The sequence below is a fragment of the Schistocerca piceifrons genome, chromosome 2 (assembly GCF_021461385.2).
Source record: "Schistocerca piceifrons isolate TAMUIC-IGC-003096 chromosome 2, iqSchPice1.1, whole genome shotgun sequence".
Classification (NCBI taxonomy): domain Eukaryota; kingdom Metazoa; phylum Arthropoda; class Insecta; order Orthoptera; family Acrididae; genus Schistocerca; species Schistocerca piceifrons.
Window position 1 is genome coordinate 292,668,891 of NC_060139.1, and position 20,820 is coordinate 292,689,710.

General features: G+C 38.0%; 1 protein-coding gene across 1 annotated transcript in view; it reads right to left on the minus strand.

Annotated features, from left to right (window-relative positions):
- LOC124777808 (probable ubiquitin carboxyl-terminal hydrolase FAF-X) overlaps window positions 1-20,820 on the minus strand; it is a 301,616-nt gene that overhangs the window by 115,486 nt on the left and 165,310 nt on the right. Inside the window, exons 20-25 of the mRNA XM_047253324.1 lie at window positions 20,643-20,797; window positions 18,478-18,766; window positions 16,793-17,006; window positions 15,161-15,287; window positions 9,249-9,504; window positions 3,298-3,447 (exon numbers count right to left, since the gene is read on the minus strand). Coding sequence (XP_047109280.1) covers window positions 3,298-3,447; window positions 9,249-9,504; window positions 15,161-15,287; window positions 16,793-17,006; window positions 18,478-18,766; window positions 20,643-20,797 — 1,191 coding nt within the window. The remainder of the gene's footprint in view (window positions 1-3,297; window positions 3,448-9,248; window positions 9,505-15,160; window positions 15,288-16,792; window positions 17,007-18,477; window positions 18,767-20,642; window positions 20,798-20,820) is intronic.

Consider the following 20,820-nt stretch of genomic DNA (forward strand, 5'->3'; position numbering starts at 1 on the left):
AACTGGAGAGAAGGGAACTTTGTGGTAAACCTGACCAAAAGAAGGGATCGATTGGTAGACACATTTTGAGACATCATCACGGGATCACCAATGTAACACTGGCAGGAAGCGTGTGGGGTAAAAATTGTAGAGGTGAATACAATAAGCAGATTCAGAGGGCTGTAGGTTGCAGTAGTTACTCTGAGAAGATGAGGCTTGCACAGGATTGAGTAGCATGGAGAGCTGCAACGAAAGATTCTTTGGACTGAAGACCACAACAAGAACAACATACAAATGTACATGTGATCTACAACCCAGTGGCACTTATTTATGAAGTTTGGAAGAATAACTAACATATAGAGATCAAAACTGTATCAAAAACTTTTTCACAAATTTGCCATCCAGAACCCCGACAAGTTGTCCTTAATTCCACAATGCATCCTGTTAATATTTTACTTTTGATATGGACATAATTAAAAAAAATCGGAATGAATGTAAATGAAATTATGCTCAGTTTCGATATGGTCTGTTTGTTCACAGAACTACCAACGAAGATACATTTAAGTCATTTGCAGACCACTTCCCTTGCAAGGATCTCTAATAGTTTTACCACACTTTGATAACCACCTACTTTTTCTATTCGGGTAGGTATAATAAAATAACTGGTGGAACAGACATGGGTTCTCCACTGTCCCCAGCAGTCGGAAATTACTTTATGGACCATTTTGAAAAACCATTAAATTCAGTTTCTCTTTATCCGTATTCCTTCTTTTGTTATGGTTATGGCACGTTTATAATGTGGCCACAATGGATTGAAGCTCTTCACCTGTTCATTCATCATATAATTAGTATGCATCCCAATATTGAGTTCACTGCTGAGAAGGAAAGTTACTTTTTTACATATTTTGTGTGACGGAGAATTGGCTGGGCACTCCTTTTACCAGAGTCCAACATATACTTAGCTCTCACTGTGCACAGCTTTCATCATCCAGCCCAAAATAATGCAGTTTTAAATGCGCTGATACACTCAGAGCTTACACTGTTCCTGACAAGGACCACTTGGATCCTGAGATCGGGTTTCTACAAAAATGTGTTCTAGAAGAATGGCTATAGTGAATGAGCAATTACTTTAGCCATCTCTAAGGGAAAGGGGAAGGGGAAAAAAAACACAGAAATATTCTATCAGATTCTGATCAGCCTACTGCACTTCATCCTTTCTTCGGACCGACAAAAATTAAAATAGGCAAAGTGGCGGACATGATATTCAATCCATATTTGTATCATTGAAGAAAATTAAAGAGAAGCTGCACCCAGTAAGAGACAGGCTCGGTCTCAGCATTCCTGGAATTTGTAGAACTACCTGTGAATGTGGTGGCAGTTACACTGGGCAATCAATACAAAAACTGTCAGAAGACTGCACAGAGCATCAACATCACATTAAATATTGTGGTTTCAATAAATCTGCTATTGCTGAACAAAGCCCCATGAATAGAAATATGATTATTTACTATTACTGGTATTTTCATCTTAATCACAAAAGAAACTGCCGAGGTTGAAACGTGCAATCAAAACTTTAAACTATGACAATAGCTATATGCTTAGTGGTGTATGTAAACACGACTACCAATATAATTGACTAGAATTATGTGACCAGAGTCAGTTAATCTAGAACTTTTCTGAGTGTCGTATCGCGTTACAACGTAAAAAAAACTATACTGGAGAAACCAACGTTTCGGCCATGGTTTCAGCGGCCTCCTTCTGGGTCCCCAGATCAACAAGGCAGCCACAGTAACTGTGACCAAGACATCGGTCTCTCCAGTATATGCAGTACGATAGGAAGAAAACTACTACACTCTGGTATCATATGGAACACAAACGATTTAGTGATGTCTCCATGACATAATTCTGCCAGTTAAATGAAATACCACATAGCTAACATATAACTCCTGACAATGATAGAGGAAGTCATTGAAAGGTTGAGATTGCTTACAAATCTGACCTAACAAGGAACCCATGGAGCATTTAACTATAAATATATGATAGCTGTGGTGCAAATGAGGTTAACTAAAAAGAGGATTGGCCTGCATCAAATTTCTGCAACTATGCTAGGGGCTATGGGATAGAGGCTATTTTTGTCAGTGAAGTCAATTCTACCAGCAAACAATTATAGGAGACTACAAGTATCAAGTAACCTTTTTCCTTAAAAGAAAAAGCACGGTATTTAAGAAGTCTTTCTTAGATTCCTCATTGTCATATTCAATCTGTGTCATTAGTTGACTAAAACTATATTCTATCTGGAGGAATTCTTTAAATCAAGAATTGTCAATTGTACATGCAACTTAAAAGTGAAAACCTGTTTAATTTCAGCTATGCCATATTATAGTTTTCACCTTGCTATTGCAAGTACTTGTACGACACAAAAATGGTCCAGTAATTTTCTGGTCTTCACTCCAGTGTAACTCAGCCAAATTTGTATCTAATGAAAGCCTCCATTTACAGAAAAAATGTTTAGGTCCCCAGACATTTGTTAAAAAGGGATTTTATTGTATTTATTCAACAATAAAAAAATAAAATGATTTGAACAGTATTTTTCACCACAAAATGAAAATGCAATAAATTTTCTAAGAAAGTTAATGAAAAGACTAAAATCAATCTATTTTAAAAATGGTTTAGCACATATCTCACATAACATTAATTATACAGACAATACGTAATAAGTGCTAGTAAAGATAGAATGTAAATGGTAATGAAAGATCTCAGTCATTCTTAATATACGTCCAAAGTGTAACGCATCTTCGAAAATATCACGAAACCACCAAAGACTTGCAATATGGATAACATTCATAACTGATAATCTTAAATGAGCACAATCTAGCTATTCTATACACAAAGAAAATTACATGAAAGGCATTTTCATGGATTTATTTATTTACAGTGGAAATACTATTACAAGAAATATTTAATTTCACAATGGAGGTATGTGTGGGGAACAAAAATTGCAAAGGGACAGCCAAGGTTCAGATAGATGCAGTTGTTATGCACTCACGAGAAAGCTTACAGAAGAGAGACTGGTGTAGAGAGCTGCATCAAACCAGTCTTTATACTAGAAACAGCAACAGCAGCAGCGACAACGACAACGACACTCATAAGTCACAAATACATCTGTTACTTGCATAGCAAGTTCCTCAAGTCAAATACTAATATGTAAGGCAATTACTTAAACTTAAGAACTATCATTACTTAAAAGTAAAATGGAAGTGTCTCTTATTTCAGGGGCAGCCGTGAGTAGAGTTGGAATAATGTTAATATTCAGCCTACCTTTATTAGGTTAATACTCTTCTTTTCTTCAGAGCCTATTTCATATTTCTTATCTGGTGGCATGAAAGATAACAATTCTTTTGCAATTCCAAGATGACCCTCCAAGACAGCTTCATCAACAAATGTCTCTCCAGTCTCCTTTACATTCTCCTGTTGAATTGAGTATATTATTAGAAACAGATTTCAATAGCCATTTATCTTACACTATTCTCGACTATTACCAAAAGTAATACTTTTGTAATAATTATGATTTTTGTGTTCACTTCTTGAGATTCTTTGAGGATGCAACAGACCTGTGACAGTGAATCATCAGATCATGGATAAAATAGCTTTCGATTGAAGGACCCAAAACAATTGCCATCTAGCCAACGTGTTAGTAATACATTTCTGAGGATACGGTCACACACATTCACTAATATCTCTTTAGCTGAGATTCTAGATTTAAGTCATATATATAAGATGAACATCAACAAAAGCAAAACGAGGACAATGGAATGTAGTCGAATTATATTGGGTGATGCTGCGGGAATTAGATTAGGAAATGAGACACTTAAAGTAGTAAAGGAGTTTTGCTATTTGGGAAGCAAAATAACTGATGATGGTCAAAGTAGAGGGGATATAAAATGTAGACTGGCAATGGGAAGGAAAGCGTTTCTGAAGAAGAGAAATTTGTTAACATTGAGTATAGATTTAAGTGTCAGGAAGTCGTTTCTGGAAGTATTTGTATGGATTGTAGCCCTGTATGGAAGTGAAACATGGACGATAAGTAGTTTAGACAAGAAGAGAATAGAAGCTTTCGAAATGTGGTGATACAGAAGAATGCTGAAGATTAGATGGGTTGATCACATAACTAATGATGAAGTATTGAATAGAATTGGGGAGAAGAGGAGTTTGTGGCACAACTTGACAAAAAGAAGGAACGGTTAGTAGGAGATGTTCTGAGGCATCAAGGAATCACAAATTTAGTACTGGAGGGCAGCGTGGAGGGTAAAATCGTAGAGAGAGACCAAGAGATAAATACACTAAGCAGATTCAGAAGGATGTAGGTTGCAGTGAGTACTGGGAGATGAAGAAGCTTGCACAGGATAGGGTAGCACGGAGAGCTGCATCAAACCAGTCTCAGGACTGAAGACAACAACAACAACAACATGTAGACTGACTGATGGTGATTGAAGCTGTATCACAAAATGACAGGTTCACTACCTCATGAAGTTAGTTTCGCCAGATTTTTCATTTGCTACGGGAACAATACAAAAACAAAGACTGCAGTATGTGGAAAGCAACGTAATAGGATCACCGACTTTGAAACAGCTGTTAAATACAAAATGTCACAGGTAAATAAATGTAAATGTCGTGTAACTAGGGTCAGGTAGACCATTCGCCGGGTGCAAGTCTTTTGATTTGATGCCACGTCCGTGACTTGGGCGTCGATGGGGATGAAACGATGGTGATTAGGACAACACAACACCCAGTCCCTGAGCGGAGAAAAACTCCGACCTAGCCGGGAATCGAACCCGGGCCCTTCAGGATTGACATTCTGTCGTGCTGACCACTCAGCTACTGGGGGCGGACACGTCACAGGTATTAATCCTGGAGGCCCTATTAATTCCAGAAAGAACTAAGTTCTTACACAGCAAGCAGCAAGAAGACTCTTGCTGCAAGTTTCAGATTCAACTGAATGTAAAATAGTTTGGCTGAAATGTTACACCAAAATTAAGAGACCAGTTCACGAATTCTGAAACAGAGAGGTAAAGGGATGGAAGTCCGATTTCCACAAGGGCACACGTCCACGTAACACAGCCTCAATCAGTAATCCCAGGATAAGGAACCCCACTCCACCAAGATCCAATGACCCCTTTCAGCCAGATGAGCTGGTAGAGATCTAGGGCACCCTTTAACTCTCAAAAGGTGAAATCCCTCCTGAAGACAGGAGAACTCTTTGTGAGTCAATGGCAAAGGATGTGGCTGGCAAGGGGTTACCACGATGTTAAAGATCAGCAGAATATTCCACGAAACAGTAGTTTCGTTTCACTTGAGAAATGAATATGAAGCATACTTTTGTAAAAGATTCTGGTTTAGTCCCACATTCAGATCTCTAGGAGTGGACTGCAAAAGTCCCCACTTCCAATAAAATAAAGACTATGAAGAACACAAAGAAAAGACGAATAGCAACATGGAATGTTCAAACATTTCTGGGATGCGGCAAGCTAGAGACCGTCAAGCTGGAAATGACAAGAATGTGAACAGACATACTACGAGTGAGCAAGATGACATGGCCAGATGGTGCAGACTTCTTCAGTGGTGACTACAGAGTTACACACATGGGCTGTATAGGGAAGTGACTGGGAGGAAGGGGATGGGAGTGGCGCTTTGCAAGAAGCTCGGACAGAGAGTAGATGGTTACCAACAAATAGATGGAAGATTACTACTTGTACAATTGGACACAAAACATAACACATCAGCGATAATACAACTGTACATGCTGACACCAACCGTAATATAAAAGGTGGTGAAAACATGGTCAAAGATCAAGACAACCTCATCATTCTGGAAGAATGGAAGCTTCAGTGAGCTTCGAGAAAGAAATGAACATGGAGATAGATTAGTAAAATCTGTACTGAGCATTACCTAGCAATATGTAACAAGTGGTTTCAACACCATCTACATAGAAGGTATACATGGAAAGTCCCTAGAAATAGGAAGTGATGTCGGACCGACTTCATTCCAGTTAGACAAAGGTTCTGGAATCAAAGCATCCAGGTCCAGACATTGATAGTTAGCATAACATAGGGACATGAAAATGCAATCTGACATTCAAAAACCTTAAGAAAATGTCTGGGATCTGAACAAATTAACAAATGATCTGGTTAGGTCAACATACTGGGAACAAATAAATGTTGCTACAGTTATGAACACCACCACAAATGTTTAAGAAAAATGAGAGTTCTTGAAAAAAATATCCTGTGAGCAGCAAACTAAGTAATAGGGAAACAGAAGGCATAAACAGAAAGCATAAAAACGATGGCTTACAGAAAGCATAATAACAAAAATAAATTTAAGGCATAACCTGAAACAAAACAACACTTAGGAAGGACAAAGGCAATGTAGAGCTCTGAGGAATGAAATCATCTGTGAGTCAAAAAAGGCTGGACAACAATACTAGGAGGACCACTGCAAAGAACTGAATGAAATAATCAAGGTAGGAAAGCTGGAATCTGCCTATAAATCAATTAAACAGTTCTTTGGAAATAGACAAAGTGCAGTGGAGTACAAAATGAAGATGGAATAGTATTACATGAGCAGAAAGGCATAGTAGAAAAGTGGAAACAATACCCTGAAAACTGTGTGCAGGGAATAATAAAGATCTGGAACTGAGAACAATGAGGAAATCGGTCCAGAAGGAAAGGGAGACTATATCTTGCACGAAGAGTTTGACCTTGCGGCCAGGCAGCTAAAACCTGGGAAAGCCACTGGAATTGAGGATATACCAGCAGAATTCAGCAAGGCTACTGGAGAACAGCTATTTAAAGAACTTGTTCCATTTCATACAAGTTATTTACAGAAATGGGGAGCTCCCACTGGACTTTTAAAAAATGTATCACTGTGCCAATACCAAATAAAGCATCTTCAAACAGATCTGAACAATATACAACCCTCAGTGGTAAAAAACGCCTTGAAGATCATGACCCCTATATTTCTAAGGTGGATAGGAGGCATGATAGATGCAATGATCATGGAAGACGAGTTGGCTTTAGATGAGGTGGGGGCACAGAAGAAACAATATTCATGGCCAAGACACATATATTGCCTTCATAGATTTGGAAAAAGCAATTGGCAGGGTAGACTGGCAACAACTTTTTAAGATGCTGAGAGAGACTAGCATAAAGTATAAGGATGGAAGAGTACTGCAATGACTACATACAGAAGTGGTAGCTGTAATGAAGGAGTGCAGATCATCAAGGAGGAGGTACTATTAAGCAGGATCTATGAAAGGGCTGTTCATTCTCTCCTTTCTTTTTCAATGGATACAATCAGAGGGCAATAGCCAAAGCTAAGGAGAAACTAGGAGACATAGGACAAATTAAAATTCATGGTAAGAAAATACGCTCACTGAGATTTGCCAATGATATCGCAGTGTTAAGTGAAGATGCAGAACAATTAGAAGTGATGCTAGTCCATGTGAAAACCACTCTCACATCTTCCTATAAGATGAAAATTAATAAAGGTAAACCAAAAATCTTAGTGATGAGCAGACAAAAACACCATTGCCCAATGCTCACTTCACAATGAGCAGCTGGAGATCATCAAATCCTTTGCCTACCCAGGTAGTAAAATTACATCAGACAAAAGGTTAAGGAAGGATATTGCAAGCCAAATCCACCAGGCAAAAGCTGTATTTAACGAGAGACAACACATTTTCACATCCAGCAGCATTGACAAACACTCAAGCAAAACCTCAAAGATGTTTGTTTGAAGTGTGCTGCTGTATGGAAGTGAAACATGGACTCTCAGAGGAACAGAAAAATGTTTAATAATAGCCTTCGAGATGTGTTACCGCAGAATGCTCCGGATTTCCTAGGTAGACAAGATATCAACTGAAGAAATGCTGCACAGAGTGGAGGAAGAGAAGCCTTTTCTCCTGAGGTAATTGAATACCCAAGGATTACATGGATCAGACATCTTTTAGACATGATGGTACCATTAAAAGTATCATTGAAAGGACAGTAGAAGGGAAAAATACAAGTGGCGGACAAAGATAAGAATATATCAACCAGCTGCACCATCTATACAGCTCTCAAAAGGTGCTACTAACCAACCTTGTGGTTATAAAGACCTAAGGTAAATAACTGAACTTTTGTCATGCATGCCTTTACTTCTTAGGTGGAGTAGAGGTGCTGCATCAATTATGAACAACAATTAATTTTCTTTTTCATTTTGGAAAAAACTGAGATGAAAAATGATTTTCATCACGTGTTGACGGACTTTATCCCATTGACATTGAGGTCATTAGAGAGAGGGCCTAAGCTGGGATTGTTTCAAGGATGGGGAAGGAAATTGGCCATGACCTTTCAAAGAGAATGATTGAGAAAGCACAAGATGATCACCAAGCGATGCTTTGGCGGACTATGTGGTCATCTGACAATACTTTCAATTATTATGATGATGGCCAATATCAAAATACTGACATTTGAGAGATTAATTTCATCAGTTGTGGACTCAATAACAAACTTGAGACTAAGTGCACTTAATGTAAAAAAATCACTATCAAAGGCAACATGGGGAAACAGGCAAAAAGGACAATAACTAACAACTAAAAATAGCTAACTTTATCAAGAATTCCTTTTTGACTTCTTCAATACATAGGAATCACTGCAAAGTATATATACATTAGTGAGACCAGTTATTTTGAGAGAGATGGTACTTCTGCACACTATCTCAATGTTACAACTGCTGAACAGTAGAAATTGAAGTAATTTATTCAGTGACAATGAAATAATATTTTATAGTATGAGCAATACTATTATAGTATGAGCAATACTATTATAGTATGAGCAATACTATTATAGTATGAGCAATACTATAGTGCATGCTTTCTCTTGATTTCAAATTCACACTAGGACAACAGCAAAATATTTTCGTTACATAAATTGGCTTCTTGTCAGTGCCCAACCTCAGTATACTTTTACCTGCATTACGAATGCAATAAATAAATGGATGACACAGCAGTGCAAAGTGTTAAAATATATTGCTTTTCATCAAATGAAACTTTATAAAAACTTGGCCAAAATTTATTTTCTCAAATTTCTGTGTGGTGAACTGAAGCTATTTTTCCTTGTGATACACAAATTATAATTGGACATTTATGAACATAACTAATTTTGTAATTGTGACAATGTTCTACATTTGTTGGTAAGCATGCATCTCATAATGTAAATAGAAATTAATCTTACCCTGATTTTTTTCAGCCAGGAAATCTCATTATTGAGCAAAGTTTCAGCATTAGGCACAGGACAACCAGATATGAAAGCACAGTTCACCAGTCGACATAACAGCTGAAAGTATTCATGTGAATTTCTAGCATTCTCAACTACAATATTGTTAAGTACACTAAAGAGGAGAGAGATGCAGAATTGTAGCGGTTGTTGCCCTCCACTGCACCACGTTGACATCATCAAGAACTGTTCAGCAGCAGACAATCTGACAGATCTGAAAGAATTCATAGCAAGTGAATCAGTGTTAACGGCACAATCTAATTTTTAATATTTCTGAAAATAGTATAGCAGAAAATGTGAGCAAAAAGTTATAAAAATAAAAATTCACACTAGCAAAATAGGAAAATCTGAGGCTATTATACACAGTTAAACATTTGTGTGTGTGTGTGTGTGTGTGTGTGTGTGTGTGTGTGTGTGTTCTGTTGCTGCCACTTGGTGACAACACAAAAAGACACTTTTGCTGACTTAGTAGTAAAGCACAATTCCATATGCTGAAAAATCAAAGAAGTTTTCCCAACTACGCAACTGTATATCGTGATCACATAACTTTTTCAGTTAAACAACACTCATCCAACAAAGCACAATCCATTTCATATTTATAAAGACTATTAAAAAAATATTAACACTGTTTCTCTTATTTGGCCATCATTACCTGCACTTGTACCATCTCCTGCACTTGTACGAGGGGGAAGGGGAGGGGAGAGGGGGTAGGGGGAGGGGGGAGTGTAGGGGCAGAGGGGGGGAAGTGTAGTGGGGGAGGGGGGAGAGTTATAACTATCCTCAGACTAAAGGGGAAAAACTACAATCCTGGTATCATTTACATGCAATGCCCCAATTGGCTACCACTTGGTCTATCACAAATTAATGGAATCACAGGTTGTATACACAAATATATTTTAAAAAGGGAGCAAAAAATGAGCACTGTAATGGTGTAAGCCTAACACAAGGGAGCTCGTCGCTGCAGGCAGCCACTTGCCATAATATGCTGGAAAGATATTGGACAATGGTAACTGCTTAGACACCACAGCCCGACTGACGGTCAGCTGGTTAATGAACCTAGGGACATTTCGGCATACAATGTGCATAACATTTGTGGTAGCCACTTGTCATAAATACTGGCCACCTGACCAGGCTGGTCATTGAATCAACATCCAAATATCCACTATAGTGTCAGCTTCTTCTGTGAGGCTGCTACCCAGTCCATCTCAACCAGGCAAGACCACCTGCCAGGGGGGTCCAGCCCAAACATTGATAGGCCAAGAGCCAAAGTGATGCCCTCTCCGCCACTGAGTGCTTGGCAGTGCCAGATTCCACCAGCCAGATATAGGTCTGAGGTTTCACTCTGATATCTCTACCACCTCCACAACTCGGCCAACACTGCTGGCAGCCAGAGTAGTTTCATTACTACTATGCTTCATGCAACGATGTCCAACAGCACAACCCCTGCTGCCCAGCAGCAGCCTGACATGGGCATAACTGTCCACTAAACATAGTAAAGGTCACCAATGCCAACAACTGCTTTTGACTCCTTCCAACCCACCAACAAACCTCTACCCACTATGACATCAATTGGAAAATAGCTGGAAGGTACTAAAAGGGAGAAATAGTTGGTAGGCACACTACCTTTAGTTCATAATATCAATTTTAATTTATATATTGTATCATCCTGCATATTTACTCCATTTCTTTGGAAACAAACTTTGCAAAACTGCTTTGGTGGCACTATCATTGGTAGCGTTACCATTGTGATCACTCAGTGAAGGTATTGATTATATCTTGCAATTAGTAAACTTTATCTCGAAATCTGGCAGGAAATCCAAAGAGAATATGTTTGTAGGTAGGGCGCCATTGTGGAAACTATTAAAGGCATCTTGCATTTAAATCTACCAAGTTCCAAGGCACTGTAAAAAGTCATCAATTTTGAAGAATGTGTGTGCTTTTAAATCTGGAATGCTTTTTTTGTTGCTTCTGCAGCAATGAACTGCCCTATTTTGTGTCCATGGGGGGGACACACACATCTTGTGTTTATTTTTGGTGGACTTGGATGACAGTTATTCTGTCTCACCCATTTTTAAGTATATTCCTCTCCACTCCACACAGTCACCTCTACCCGTGTACCAATATTGTGTGTGTAATGGACTCTTGATCTATTAAGCAATTCCTGCACCTCTCCACATAAATGTGGAAGTCAAGGAATCTTGCAGCCTTCATGGTTGCAGAATTGATACACACACTCGGTCAGATCATCCACTCTGTTCTGCACAATTTGTCCCATTAATGATGCCACACACTGCTCAAGAGTATTACTATTTCTTTTGGGCCTAGATGTGAGCTGTTGTCAATGTCTTCCACTGCTGAAATGTTGAGTGATTTGTAAGCAATCTCCTTTGTAGATTGACTGCACTTCCCCAGTATTCTACCAATAAATCAAGGTCTCCCACCTGCTTTACCCATGACTGCACCTATGTGATCATTCCATTTCATATCCCTACAAAGTCTTCCACCCAGGTATTTGTACGAGTTGGCTGATACCAATAGAGACTCACTGATATTATAGTCATAGGATACTGTTTTTTTTTCATTTTGAGAAGTGCAAAATTTTGTATTTCGGAACATTTAACACAAGTTGCAAATCTCTGCAGAACTTTGAAATCCTATGAAGGACTGACACAATATTTATGCAGCTTCTCTCAGACAGTACTTCATTACAGATAACTGCAGCATCTGCAAAAAGCCAGATTTTACTATTAATATTGTCTGCATGTTAATTAATATGCAACATGAACAGCAAGGGTCCCAACACCCTTCCCTGGCGCACACCCTAAGTTACTTCTACATCTGGCGATGACTCTCCATCCGAGGTAACATGTTACATCCTCCTTACCAAGAAGTCCTTGATCCAGTCACAAATTTGACTTGACACCCCATTATGTTCATACTTTTGACAATAAGCGTAATGTGGTACTGAGTCAAATGCTTTTTGGAAATCAAGGAATACTGCCTCTAACCGATTGCCTTAAGCGAAAGCTTTCAGTATGTCATGTACAAAATGTGCTAGTTGGGTTAAGCATGAGTGATGTTTTCGAAATCACACTGGTTAACACTGAGGAGGTCATTCTGTTTGAGATGCCCAATTATGTCTGAGCTCTGAATTTTTCTAAGATTCTACAACAAATCTAAGTCACGGGTACGGGACGGCAGTTCTGTGGATTACTTCTACTATCATTCTTGTAGACAGGTGTGACCTGTGCCTTTTCCCGAGAACTGGGCACAGTTTTTTGTTCAAGGGACCTACAATAGATTATAGTGAGAGGAGGGAGCTAAATCGGCCACAAACTCAGTATACAATTGACAGGGATTCCATTGGGCCCTAAAGCTTTGTTCAATTTTAACAATTTCAGCTCTTTTCTCAACATCACTGACGCTAATACTTATTTCATTCATCTTTTCAATAGTGAGGATTAAACTGGGGTTCTCCCAGGTTTTCCTTTGGAAAGGAAGGTTTAAAAAGGAGTTAAGCATTTCAGCTTTTGTTTTGATACCCTCAATTTCAGTTCCTGTCTCATTCACTAGGGATTGAACAGTAACTTTGCTGCCACTAACAGTCTTTACATATGACCAGAATTTCTTTGGGTCTGTGAAAGATCACTTGACAACATTCTGCTACGGTAGTCATTGAAGGCATCAAGTATTGCTCTCTGGATAGCCAAACGCGTACTCGAGTTGCAGTTCCTCTATGTGCTCCTACGTTGTGCTGAAAGTTTCAAGTTCCTCATTGAGATATGACACTACTGATTTTTTATCTAGTTTGCTGAACATATATATTCCTCTGCTTGTATTAGAGAAGTCCTTTGTACTTTGAAAATCATTACTGCCACAACCAGGTCGTCGTCACTAATACCAGTTTTGATGTGGAGATCCTCACATAGGTCAGGTCTATTTGTTGCCATTAGATCCAATCTATTTCCATCATGAGTGGGGTTCCTAAATATCTGTCCTGGGTAGTTTTTAGAGAAGGCATTTAGTAATATTTCACAGGATGCCCGCCACTAACGAAGTTGTAATTTTCCCAATTAATGGTTGGATGATTAAAGTCTTCACCGATGATTACAGTACGATTGGGGAACTTACGTAGAAGTGAATTGAGGTTTTCTCCAAAGTTTTCAGTTACGTTACGAGACGAGTTTGGTGAGCAATAAAAGAATCCAATTTTCATTTTATGCCAACCTCAGATACTGAGTGTTGCCCAAACAATCTCACGTGCAGCTTCAACTTCTACTTCAGTGGTTTTGGGTTTCTTGTCTACCGTGACAAATACACCACCTCCATTTCCCATTTGCCTATCCTTTCGATACACACTTAAAAAATTATACTGTCAGGTCCCAACCTACCAATATCTATGAAACCTAGACATATCCTGAAAGAACCACCAAAAGAGTGTGACAATCATGATCTTGGAAAATGTTGCTGCTCAGTCATCTCACAGTAATTTAAATTTTACTTTTAACTTCAAAATCAAACACCATCAAAATCAGTACATATTACCAGGGGCAGTGGCTAAAGGGGGGGGGGGGGGGCTATAGCACTTTTTTAATCATTATGTAGCAATTAGGTTGCAATGTATTTCAAACACATTTTAACAAAAGAATAAGAGTAGCAAATAGCTTACTATTTAAACCAATAAATATCATTTAACTTAAAATGGGAGTCTTATTATTTATTAATACATATTTTTTACCCTGAACTGCAAAATAGTTACCAGAAACTACTTTAAGTAAAACCAAATTTTGCCAATTTGACGGTGAAGGACCCCAACTCGACTTTTGTGAAGCAATATTCCATTCCTCCAAACCCCCCCCCCCCCCCAATAGCTCCCCCCCCAGACTGACTTCTAGGAGCACCCTTGCATATTACAGGGAGGGGGGGGGGAGGGGGGGGGCACTAATGTAATGTGAACAGTGCTTAATGGTTCACTGTTAGAAAACAAAGCACTAGCAGCATGAATTGTTCCGAATTTTAATGACTTCTACCGATTCCAAACCAGTGAGCTCAAGGCTAAAAAATGTTAACCCAACAAGGTTTGTAAATATTACTTTAAGACCAACACAATGCCAGCATAATTCTATGACCATTACACTGATACTGAATGCTATTTCAACAAGGTTAAACAACAAGTAATTTATAATTATATTAATGCAAAAGTGGGTGTAAATTAATGACAGGAATTTTAATGGAACAACAAAAAGTAATGTAAACAGTGGGGAAAATTTCAATTTTGGGAATGTAAAAGACAGGCTGTACTGTATTTTTGTCAAGATCGCAGAGTGCAATGGAACTTTAGGGTTTTACATTCTTTTCTGGCTGTATGAAATCTCTGTCTGTGCTTATGCTATCTTATAGCTATTGAAACACTTACTGTTGGCTCATATGGATTTACCACCCCTATATATTACCAAAGAATTGCTATTTTGACGTTTTCTGCTTAAGAAAATTCAGCCATGGTCGATAAACATCAGGCCAAGATGGAGTTTAAGTGTCGTGGGAGTGGATGCCTGGGTGTCTGTCTGATTGCACATGTGAATGTGTATATATTTGTAACAGAAAGAGCAAGAACTTTACTGCTAGTGTGAATACTGCTTTTTGTTGCATGCCTCACTGCATCATACATCAGCACAGTACAGGTGAGTTGTTGCGTTTCCCCTATTTTACATATAATTAGAGTGTTTTGATCTTTTGAAATATAAACATTTGTTGCTGTAGCACTTGCATGTAATTGATTCCGTCACTGTAACATAAATAAAAGGCACTAAAGGTTAGTGCTAAAATAAAAAAGATCGAAGTGTCACAGCTTATATCAAGATTATGTGTACCTGTTTTTGCACAAGAGCACCAAGTCAATTATAAATGTATGCCACATCCTTTCCCTTGTAAAGTTCTCCAAAGCCTTTGGATTCAGCACCAGCGCTATCGTCAAAACCTCCAACGCTTCTTTACATACTGAAACAGATAAAAATGAATATCAGCAACTTTTCCATGAAATGAAATGACTAATAAAATATATTTTGGCCATGTTTTAGGAGAGGAGGAGGAGGAATGAAGGACAGGTGGTGACAAGGTGGGCTGAATAAAGGTAATGGCAACCAGAGTAACTATGCACTGTTTATTTCTTTGGTTATTGTGTTTCAAGTTACCTCCAGAAGTCTGTGAGCAATGGCTAGGGAGTTCAAAAGAGTACAGAAATAGTGGTATCTCAACACATCAGAGGACACTACCACACCACAAGGATAGGGATGACCACACCACATACCAAGACTATACAAAGGAACTATAATTATGTGCACGCTTGTTTTTTGTACTGACACTGTAGCCTGATGATGAGATCAAACCATGGAACATGTTGCTCATTAAATAATTTAAGTAGTCAACAAATTTTGTTAATAGTAACAGTACTTGTAAAACATTTTCAACATACTGATATTGTGACACAGTCGAATGACGGCTTTGCAACAGACAACCTTAATTATTGATGTTTAAACAACATAGCACCAATGTACACATCTTTTTTGAAACAGTTGGGGTTGATTAACAGTAAATATTGCTTTAAATTGATCAGTATGTTGTGTTAAATAAATCACACATTTTTGACAGCTGTTGGATAACAATCTGTCTTTTAAGCCATGGTCGTTACTTGGTTTTGCAATGCATAATGTACTATGCTGTTATCTTAATCAAAATGTGACTTTCTATAGCCACACGCATATTCAATATGTATGCAGTAAAAACCGAGAGTGGACCGATTACGTTTGTTATATTAGTGCTTACTGGTTTTACTTTCAGTATTATCTTTCTCACTTTAAACAATACTTTTGTGCATATGCTGTTGGGATTGATGGCTTTATAAAACATATCTGTGAGGCTTGTTCAACAACAGTAAATTAAGTGGACGTAACAGCCACAGTAAATTGAGTCATACTGTGCAACGGTACTAACTACCATTAAGTATATGCATGTTAGCACATGTCTGAGCTTACTGTTTGAACTTCTGCTGTTTCTGAAATAACATTCTCACTTCTTCCTCATACGTTTATTTCCAGATGAATGAAATAGCACAACACCAAAATTGCAACAGCAAACCATAAAATATAGACAGCCTTCTAGAGTCATTGAAACCATTTATACAGGCTGTGGATCTCTTCCTCAAAAAATACCTGCCATCTTTGTAAAGGCCTAATGCAATTAGCAGCTGGAAAAGAGCTATGTTCCAACATAAAGATCACCGACCAGTTGTGATTGATAGGAACTGGCACTGACATAATTCAGAGGTCCTTTTCAAACTAGATCAGAAAGACAATAATTGGCAATGGGCATTGGGTCCATTACAATACATGAAAAGGGAGTTAACTTCAGATTTTCCGAGGAATATAACAAAATTTGATATCATTTCTTTTCATTGTGTGGTATGAGCATGTGCTTGGACTCTAAAGAAAAGAAACTTTATCTACCTAGGACATCTTCTGTATCAGGTACTTTGGTTGACATTTTGTCATGCATCTGATGCAGTTCTTCTGGTGAAGCATTAAGTAGATGGAGGCTGCCACTGCTTGCAGCCCATGCCAACCGCACAACAGCTCGAATGGTGTTGATATCTGGTAGGTCCCATTGAAGTGCCTGAAGGAACATTAACCGAGATCTATCACTGTCATCAGATAGCACCATCTGAAACACACAACAGAATGGTACAGAATACACATTATGAAGTGTAGTGGAAAGTACCAAGGCTCAACTTTAAACAGCATATTTTAGAACACTATTTTAGTTGAGATAATATTTTGCAAGGCTGCATTGCTACTCACCATATAATGGAGATGTTGAGACAGAAATTGGTACAACAAAAAGACTGCTTAATGGGTAAGCTTCTGGCCAAACGGAATTATTCTGAATAATACTCAACATCTCCATTATATGGTTTGTGACAGTCTGTCATTTTCATAATACTGTAATTATTCCAGCTTGGATTTTCCATTGTTTGTTTTAATTGAGAAGCACACACAGTTCAGCAATTTTCAAAAATCACAGGATTTTGAACACCTTTCATGTATAGCAGCTACATACAATTAGACATATGTTAGTTCTGCATAAATGTATTTTATTGACTCAGAGGTATAATTGTTTTGGTTTCCACTTGTCCAATTCAATAAACTTACTTCTTTTAACATAATATAGCATATGTAACATGAATCAGCAGTCTATTTAAGAGATATTGATATTTTCTGAATTTCGAAGCTGGGTCCCCCACTCACTCAACAAGTATGTTTAAGTAACTGTTGTTATCATTCTCAGCCTCTCCTTTCTTTGCCTCCATTTTTGTTCTCTCCTTATGTTAACTACCCCTCAATCATCTCGCTCCCAGTTAACATCTTTCTATAAACTATGAGCCTGTTCTGGCTTTTTATCACTTGATATGGTCAATTGAGTGCTTTAACATCACTAACCCTTTACAAAACCTTTTTCATAACTCTTCAGGTAGAATTTCAGAAAGTTTTCATTCCACCAGGAACTACTAGAATTAATGCAGACACTTTCCTTCTCAGTGCTTCAGATTTAGCTCCTAAAAACAGGAAGTCTCAGCTCTGAAATCTTAAGAGTTTCACATTGTTGAGCAATTTGCATTCCTACTGATGTTTCTACTTCCACTGTTTCAGAAACCATTTAACGTTACATAAAATAAATGGTAGAGTCTATCATGATCATTCACAAAACTGACAGTTAATATCTCACATTTCAACTCATACATAAGCAGAAATTAAAAGAGAGACAAGAAACTAGAGTAGTGAGCATCTAAAATTCATACTTCTGCTTCCAAACAATTAGGGGAGTTGGTTTCGAATGTATAAGCTAGTGCACTTCTTGCCACACGACAGCAATCACCTGCCACGCAGACACTAAAATCAGTAATGATTATGAGGATAAGCATACCAAATTATGTACTCACCTTGTCCTATCTCTCACATTTCCATTTGTAAATAAACAACATTTCTTTCCTAGACAGAAGAGTGTAGGAAAATGTTCTATGCTTACACAGCAAGAGAAATAATCAGTGTACTTGATTTTACCAATTTTTCAGTTATATACTTACAGCTTAAATTTAAGACATTAAAAACTCAATTACTCCAGGAAGAAGACTTACCTCTTTTGCCAGACTCTGTGCAACTTTTGCTGCCACACTCCGCAGCATGTATTCTGTGTTTTGATTGGGGATGTTAAGTAGAGCCTGCCGCAGAACAGACATTGGATTGTGAGATATGGTGTTCGCATTGCTATGGTTGTTTAGATTTACTGTACTGCTGTTTGTTTCTGATACCACGTAGTCTGTCATTTCAGAAGTGGGTGGAGGATCATCCCTAACACGTACAATTACATGGCCAACTACTGATAAAAGCAGCTTGCTCATCTTCAGTACTGTTAGGTATGCTGACCTGTAAAAGATTATTTCACAGCATGAGACAATCACGCATATATAGAAGTCTCTGTACAACACATTCGTCAAAACCCATTATCAAAACCCGCACAGTAGAAAGGTACTTGTACTAGGAAACTTTTCCAAAACACTCAATAGCTCACTTCGACATGCAGAAACCCAGTCGTCAAGTCACTTCTCTTCTGAAGAGTTTTCTGGCAGTTGAAAATGTTCATCAAAACACTTTTGAGAGTGTGATCTGTAAGGAGAAGGAACTTGTTCTCAAGGAAACACAACAAAGTTTCATTTGGTGCTCAGGTACTTTAACACTTATTGCAGCTAAAAAGTTGATAAATTATTGAGCTGTGTGTTGGAACAATGTCCGATAGAGGCACTACCTGTCACATTTCTATCTGTAGTTGTTAAGCACTCTAGTATCTTATGGCAGACAATCACGTACAATCTCTCGAAAGGTTGTGAATGGAGGATTGAGCATTGCTCATTTCAGTGCTCATCTCCTAAGGAAATGGGACTTGTTAACAACAACAGGTTAATCCCTGGCTATTGCAACTTTGCGGAAACATAACAAAAATGGACAAGTTCACATAACTTATAGCAGTGCTATTCACATGCACAGATGCACTATTTGCACAAAAGGGCACTATATGAAACTAGCTGATGTGTCAAAAAGGGCTGCATACCGAACTACATCATTTTAATGCAGCCTAAGAGAAATATGCTAATTTCAGATGCAGTCACACCCAAGGGTTCTTCTATTTACTGGTATGATATGCACTGATCGTCCTACAATAATTTCCATACTGCAGTAACATTTTGTTAAGTGATGGAAGACGGCTAAACAGAACAGGGCACATGCTGAAAGTTTAAATTATCTTAAATTCTCCGTGGCACTGGAATACTACACAACATTGTGGAGCAAGCAGAAAAGAGATTTACTCAAAAGCACTGACCTGCTATGAGATCTTGACAAAAACTGCTACTGCTACTGACCGAAACAGTTAACCACAAAAATAAAGGTTTCTTGCTGTCAGACTGTTTATGTTCACTTTAACGTTAACACTTCTAATGAGTGAACACAGTCATAAATGGGCTCACGGTATACTGAGTACCATGACAAATAAGTTTGCGGAATGTTAAAGTATGACATTCACAGTTATCAAGATCAATAAAGATGATAAGGTTTGACTGGTCACAGGCAGGGTAGAAAAATGTCTGTGGTTATTATTTTAGTAATCACCCAAGCTGTTGCCTGAAGGGACTTATGGAAATCATTGAAATCTAAATCTTGATATATGAGTGGAGGTCTGAACCTCAGTCCTCCCAAATACGAGACCAGTATCTAAACAACCATGACGTCTCATCTAGTATTTGGAAGTTAGTGCCACACTACAAAAGTTAAGTGCAACCAGAAACATATGGGAACATTTTTCCTTAAATATGATACTTAGATAAAAATGGCATTATATTCACAACATTCCTCTTATAGCCATTATTTCATAAGAATAAAAAGACCATGACACAGAGTTGGAGAAAGCTGGACATCTTCAGCAACAAATTTCACAAGACCATAAGAAATACAGATAGGTGGAAAATGGCACTATTATAATGTATGATTGTGAGAACTGACTTCATACTGAGAAATAATTTTTTTAATTTGAGGTCTTCAAAGTAATGTATAATTAGGTGTAAAGCTGATTTCCATTAGTAGTCCAAACATTGAAACAGCCTCAAGTAACATTGATTTAAAAAAAAAAAAAAAAAACGAGTGTTTGTTTGGATGGTTTTCATGTATACCTCCCTCCTACAAGTAACCTTCCCACCTACACTATACTTATACAAACAGATTCTGTATATGAAGCAACTTGCAAACTCACCGTTTTGTAGCTACATCAGCATTCGCGAGAAAATTATTTTTTGTTAACATTTCAAGGATAACAGGAGCGTCCCCACTTCTCATGAAGTTATATTGGAATTCAAAAGCTTTCTCAGACATTGGATCCAGTGCTGGCATCAGTAATGCATACATCACCTAGAAAAGAAATCAATACATAC